The sequence below is a fragment of the Galeopterus variegatus genome, unplaced genomic scaffold (assembly GCF_000696425.1).
Source record: "Galeopterus variegatus unplaced genomic scaffold, G_variegatus-3.0.2 Scaffold372, whole genome shotgun sequence".
In the NCBI taxonomy this organism is placed as follows: domain Eukaryota; kingdom Metazoa; phylum Chordata; class Mammalia; order Dermoptera; family Cynocephalidae; genus Galeopterus; species Galeopterus variegatus.
Genome location: NW_007726483.1, coordinates 185,357 through 188,584, shown reverse-complemented (window position 1 = coordinate 188,584; position 3,228 = coordinate 185,357). Strand labels below are relative to the sequence as shown.

Genomic DNA, 3,228 nt, shown 5'->3' with positions numbered 1-3,228 from the left:
CGTCTGAAGTGGGCGCCATAAGGAAGCTGGGGAGTTCCAGGGAAAGAGGGGAGAGAGCTGATCACTAATCAGCGTTGTTTAGCTCTCAAACGGCCAGCCAGAATGCATGTATTCTTTACGTGTAAAGAATAACAAAACACCCGTGTACCCACCGTCCAGTTTAAAAATCAAGACTCAACCTCCTCTTTCCACTAACCGAGATGATCGTTTTCAAAGGGAGGAACGACGACACTTTGCCGCTCGGCCGCCAGCCGGGCCCTGCAGAGGGCCTTGGCGAGAGTATGAATCAGCTCTCTTCGGAGCCGCGCCCGCCCCCGCCCCCGCCCCCGCCCCAGCTGCCCCAGAGCTAGGACTGCACCTGCAGGACCCCAGCGGCGCTGGGTCACGTGACGGAGCGCCGCTCCTCCCCGAGGGCCGGGGGAGTCACGTGGGCGCGTGGCCCCGCCCCGTCGCCGGGTCCGCGGCGAGGTGGGGCTGGCGTTTGCTCCGGAAGTGGCTGTCTTCAGCTGACAGCTGCTGGCGCGGCGGCGACGGCCTAGGCAGGCCCGGAGCAAGATGGCGCTGCGGCCGGGAACCGGAGCTGGCGGCGGCGGGGCCGCGGGAGCCGGCGCGGGGGCCGCAGGGGGAGGCAGGTGGGTGTGAAGAACGGGGTCGGAGGCCGGTGGGACGCAGGCTGGCCTCCGAGCGGCCAGGGGTGCTTGGCGGTTATGATGGGTTTTGCCGGCTCCGACCCTTTTCCTTTGGAACCGGCTGCGGGAGAAGGGTCGTTGCCTGACACCGAGGCGGAAGGGGGCGGACAGAGCCCGGGCGCCCGACGCTTGTGTTCCAGGCTCCGGGGCACCGGCTGCCTGGGGGCGGGAGGGGAGGAGGTGAGTGTCCGCTCGGCGGCGCTGGGTGACGAGGAAGCCCGACCCCTCGTTTCTCGTCCTGGCTGCACCTGAAGAGACCGGGGGTGATGGAGGGAAGGCTCTGGAAAATCTGGTCACAAAGCTGGAGGAACTGTTTGTTTTTTCCCCTTTCAGAGTGTCCTGTCCTGTCCACCTTTTATTTCTCTAACACGAAGAACGGCAGGAAAATCTGAAGACCTTTGAATTAGTAATTGTCTAGAGATAGAGCTTCTGTCTTGTAGAGAGAACTCTGACTTGTAAAAAGGCATTTAAAAACAAAACAAAGAAAAATTCACAATGTCTAGAGATAGAGATTCTGTCTTGTAGAGAGAACTCTGACTTGTAAAAAGGCATTTAAAAACAAAACAAAGAAAAATTCACAGTTGAACAGCAGTTACGCATGTATTAGAACAAAGCTTCCGGACTTTTACTTAGTCCTCAAACAAATGTGCCCTGTGTTATATCTCATCTAGTAACTGCCTGTGGTTCTTATACCCAAAACGATAAGGGAGATGTACCTTTGTGACTTGACCAATTCATTATCATCTAGGGAAATATTATATTCCAGAAAGTTTTCACCCCACTTCTGTGATGACCCAGTCGGATTTTATTAGCCAACCCATACTGCGCACACGTTTGGAGGTAAAATTAGTTCTTCATCTTCAGTACCCTAAATTATTTTTGGAAAACGGAAGTGTTGGTTTTTTGATATGCAGTGTTTCAATTTTGGAGTCATAAACACTACCGAAGTGTAAGGTCTTAAAATTATCACCTTTTGCAGGTGCTTATATATATGCTAGGGGAAAAAAGCAGTTGCTGTTCAATAAACCACCTGTGTGCGATCCCATTTTTCATTTCCTCTACACATCTTCGACTTTAGATTTAAAACCCTTTGCTTATTCATTTGTTCTCTTCGCTGTTTCATTCACATTTTTCATGAATAATTGGTATAGGTCAGTTTCTGCCTGGAGAAGAAAAATGTTTAATAATCTCTTTTCTGTATTTGATGGCAATTTCTAAAGTGTTCCTAAGTGGCATTAATTTGATCAAGTATATGATCGATCATGGCACGGATTTCTAGAAAATAGAAACTTAAAAGAATTTAGCATTCTAGGCCTGAATTTCTATTTGTTTTTTGAAAAAATATTTTGAGTGGGAAGAACCTCAGGTTTAGAAAGTTGAGTGGATCATTACCTTTAGTTTATAATATTTTAATATCATTGGCCCCTGGACACAAAGTTTTATAAATTTGGCCTGAATTTTTGACAGAAATTAGAATAATTGATATTAAAATTTCTCTCCCCTGTAAATGTACATGTAGTAACATCTACATTCTAAAACTCTAGAGGATTTGTGGTAGATAAAAGTGGTTAAAATGTTCCTTACTTGGGCCAGCCCGGTGGCGCACTTGGTAGAGGGCGGCGCTCCCGCTGAGGGTTGGGATCCCACCCATATAGAGACCGGTCGGCTCACTGGTTGAGCGCGGTACAGGCGCGACACCAAGGGTTGCGATCCCGTTGCCGGTCGCGGTACGGGCGCAACACTGAGGGTTGCGATCCCGTTGCCGGTCGCGGTACGGGCGCAACACTGAGGGTTGCGATCCCGTTACCGGTCACGAAAAAAGACAAAAAGAAAAAACAAATGTTCCTTACTATGAAAAATGTATGGTAAATATGTTACATATATTGGAAACTTTCTGGGGCTGAGAAGCTGTATGTTCCCTAGAGAAAAAGAATATTACGGTTTTGAGAGAGTAGTGGTAAGGACTGAAGTTATTTTATAAAAAAACTAACATTATAGTAGCCTAAATGTATTTTAGGAAGAAGAAAAAGAAACAGGCAACCTCTTTAAGCTTTTAATGGAGAAAATTCATGAACTATACTGACCTTATCTCTTAAATAGTTCTAAGAGATTAAGCAAAAAGGAAGGCATTTTCCAAATTTAATATTAGCCTAATTTTGATTGGTATCCTGAATAGTCTACTTTAGAATAAACGGTAGAGTTGTTTAAAGGGCAAAATTTGCCTAAGAGATGAGAAGTATAACTTTTTTCCTTAATCAAGACAGAAAAAAAAGACTAATCCAGATTAATCAGTAATCATTTCACTCGTAGTCATTGAATGCCTATGTGTGTAAAGACACTGTTCTTTTTTTTTTTTTTTTTTCCTTTTTGTCTTTTTTCGTGTCCGGCAATGGATCGCAACCCTCAGTGTCACACCCGTACCGGACCGGGACCGGCAACGGGATCGCAACCCTCGGTGTTGCTGCCACACCTCGCTCAGCCAGTGAGCGGGAACCAGTCCGCATGTGGGATCCGAACCCTCGGCGGGCGCGCCACCACG

The 3,228-nt window shown here is 47.5% G+C and overlaps 1 protein-coding gene across 2 annotated transcripts in view; it reads left to right on the top strand.

Annotated features, from left to right (window-relative positions):
• The first annotated feature begins 555 nt into the window (after nucleotides 1-555).
• Nucleotides 556-3,228, top strand: part of SYNRG (synergin, gamma) — an 87,442-nt gene continuing 84,769 nt past the window's right edge. For both annotated transcript variants that reach the window (XM_008568065.1, XM_008568063.1), the window contains exon 1: nucleotides 556-632. In XM_008568065.1, coding sequence (XP_008566287.1) covers nucleotides 556-632 — 77 coding nt within the window. The remainder of the gene's footprint in view (nucleotides 633-3,228) is intronic.